This window comes from Silene latifolia, chromosome 6, assembly GCF_048544455.1.
Source record: "Silene latifolia isolate original U9 population chromosome 6, ASM4854445v1, whole genome shotgun sequence".
NCBI lineage: Eukaryota > Viridiplantae > Streptophyta > Magnoliopsida > Caryophyllales > Caryophyllaceae > Silene > Silene latifolia.
Genome location: NC_133531.1, coordinates 24,254,052 through 24,256,550, shown reverse-complemented (window position 1 = coordinate 24,256,550; position 2,499 = coordinate 24,254,052). Strand labels below are relative to the sequence as shown.

Below are 2,499 nucleotides of genomic sequence, written 5' to 3'. Positions count from 1 at the left end.
TTGTACCAAATAACTTAAACTCATATTTTCAGAAGTCTAGGCACACAAACTACAACGGCAAGGACTGCCAAGGAAAAAAAAACTATGGCAATATGCTAGGAATATTACGAATTCATGCCAAGCAAAAGTCAAAAGGAAAGAGTAGCAATTGCCATGGTTGGTTGAATAACAGCCGGAGGCTCTTCCCCACATCATTGCCAAGACAAACAGTGTAGTATTCTCCTAATTCATGGGAAAAACCTCAAATCGCGGGCTCCATATCCTGTGGACAACATCAAGGTCTCCGAATACATTTCCAAATCCAAATAGGAGCTCATAGAATTATTCAACTCATCCACTTGGCAACTGACTATATTATAAGTCTTCTTCCCATAAACAAAATAGCCACCATCCTTTTCACAATAAAAAATCTTTTTCCTAGAACCATGGCGCTTTAACAATAGAAAACCTTCAAAACTTGATTTTCCCGAAAACCATAGAGTCCACGGATCCTTTTGGTTGTTCTGATCTAGCACCCATATGCTGGAAGTTGCAGAAGACATCCTAAAAACAGCTAGCGACCCCCCAAGAAGAAACAGAAAACTCAAACAGTATGATTTCTCTAGACTAATTGGCAGTTCTAAAAAGGTTATACTTTCCCTATCGAAGTCAAAGCAACCAAGATGAGTAAATAATCCACTCATGTTATTATCTTTTTCTCCAAGCCAGTATGCGGACCCTTGAAAGAAAACAGCTGTTGATACAAAATTAAATAGCTCACGCCTATTATAAATGTTTAGAATACTGACATTGACGGGATCATTTCTGACAGTCCATTGTTGATTACTGAGTGTATAAACTGCAAAATACATATCTCCAGACTCTTCATCTTGACTAGAGCCAAATGCAAGCTTAACCACTTTATAATCGCGGGAATCAGGGGCAAACCCAAACACATACATTTCAGGGTCGCACAAAAAAGGGGGAAGCGAATAAGTGGGAATTACCAATGACTTGCGAATACAAGGGTTCCACAATCTCAATTCTTCGCGGTAACCACGAGGACCATATCGTGCTACTAAAAGCAACCCGTTACAGCTACCCATAATTTTATAGCTGTAGGAATCAGATTTACTAAAAATGCGACCGAGATTTCGAAGAGTTTCAGCCTGACGCACTGTCAACAAATACTCATAATCTTCATCTCCATTACGTCCCAAGAACTCAAGAGCTACCAATAATTTATTGTTATTCCCAGAATTGATTTTACAAAGTTGAAAATGTGTATGAATGAAATCAGGATTATCGATAATGGAGCACCAAGATTTACAAACGCACCTGAATCTTACTAGGGTTTTAGCAGGCAATGTTATCAAAATCTGAGTCCAAACTTCAGGTGGTAAGTAATTGGATGATTTCATCTTCTATCTTCTGTTCTTCGTTTTTTTCGGACTGGAAAGGGGGTTTCTTCAATTGATTCGGTGTGTTTCCGACTATGGATTTGAAATCGGGAATACCATAAGGTTGACCCGAGATACAGAGAAGATCCGAACTACCCGAATTTAATCTGAAATTCAAATTGACCCGTCCGGATTCAAAATGACTTAAAGTGGCCCATAATTGACCCGAACCAAAATGACTTAAAGTGATCCAAAGTGACCCGGAACAACGAGTACAAAATCATATTAATGTTATACACATCAAAATACAGTTTTATTAGTTACAAGTGGACCCGAAAAATCAACCCACTTATCTGAAAATCGACCTGATGGAACCCGAAAACCGACCTCAACCAACCTGAAGGTTAACCGATAAACCGATAGAACCCGAGTCGACTTGTGACTTGACCTTAACCGACCAAAAGTCTATACAACATAAACTCAACCTGACCTGAACCGAACTATAACTCCACCCCAACCTATTTTAATACGGGTCAAACTCGATCCAACCCGCTAATAGCTGACAATTTTCTTTTTTAAAAATAATCTAAGGCCCTGTTCTTTCTGGCTTATTTTCAACCCACTTTAATTCAAATTTCACTTATTCTATTCAAATTTCACTCGATTCGATTTCATCCATTCATTCGATTCGATTCTACTTATTCGTTGATTCGATTCACTTCAAATTTAAACTTCATTCGATTCATTCATTTTTCCAATCACCAATTAAGTTCAGCTCATTTCAGCTTCATTAAATTCTTAAATTTAATAGTTATTATTAATTTTGTTATAATAATACTATTTTTTAATATTATTATTCTTTATTATTATTATTATTATTATTATTATTATATTGTTAATAATAATTTAATAATAATTTATTTATTATAATTACTATTACTATTATTATGAATATTATTATTAAAATGAATAATATTATTGTTGTTGTTGTTGTTGTTGTTGTTGGTGTTGTTAAAATCAATAATAATGTTATTAATGTTGTTATTATTATTATTATTATTGTTGTTGTTGTTGTTGTTGTTGTTGTTGTTGTTGTTGTTGTTGTTGTTGTTGTTGTTGT

At 35.1% G+C, this 2,499-nt stretch overlaps 1 protein-coding gene across 1 annotated transcript; it reads right to left on the bottom strand.

Moving 5' to 3' along the window:
• Positions 1–227: 227 nt before the first annotated feature.
• On the bottom strand, positions 228–1,400 carry LOC141587818 (putative F-box protein At3g51171). Its single transcript, XM_074409286.1, has one exon. It carries the CDS (start codon positions 1,398–1,400, stop codon positions 228–230), a length of 1,173 nt encoding a protein of 390 aa, XP_074265387.1.
• Positions 1,401–2,499: the final 1,099 nt, after the last annotated feature.

What these genes read in the sequence shown, in the direction of transcription:
- LOC141587818 (XM_074409286.1), bottom strand. Translation starts at nt 1,400, where the DNA reads ATGAAATCATCCAATTACTTACCACCTGAAGTTTGGACTCAGATTTTG.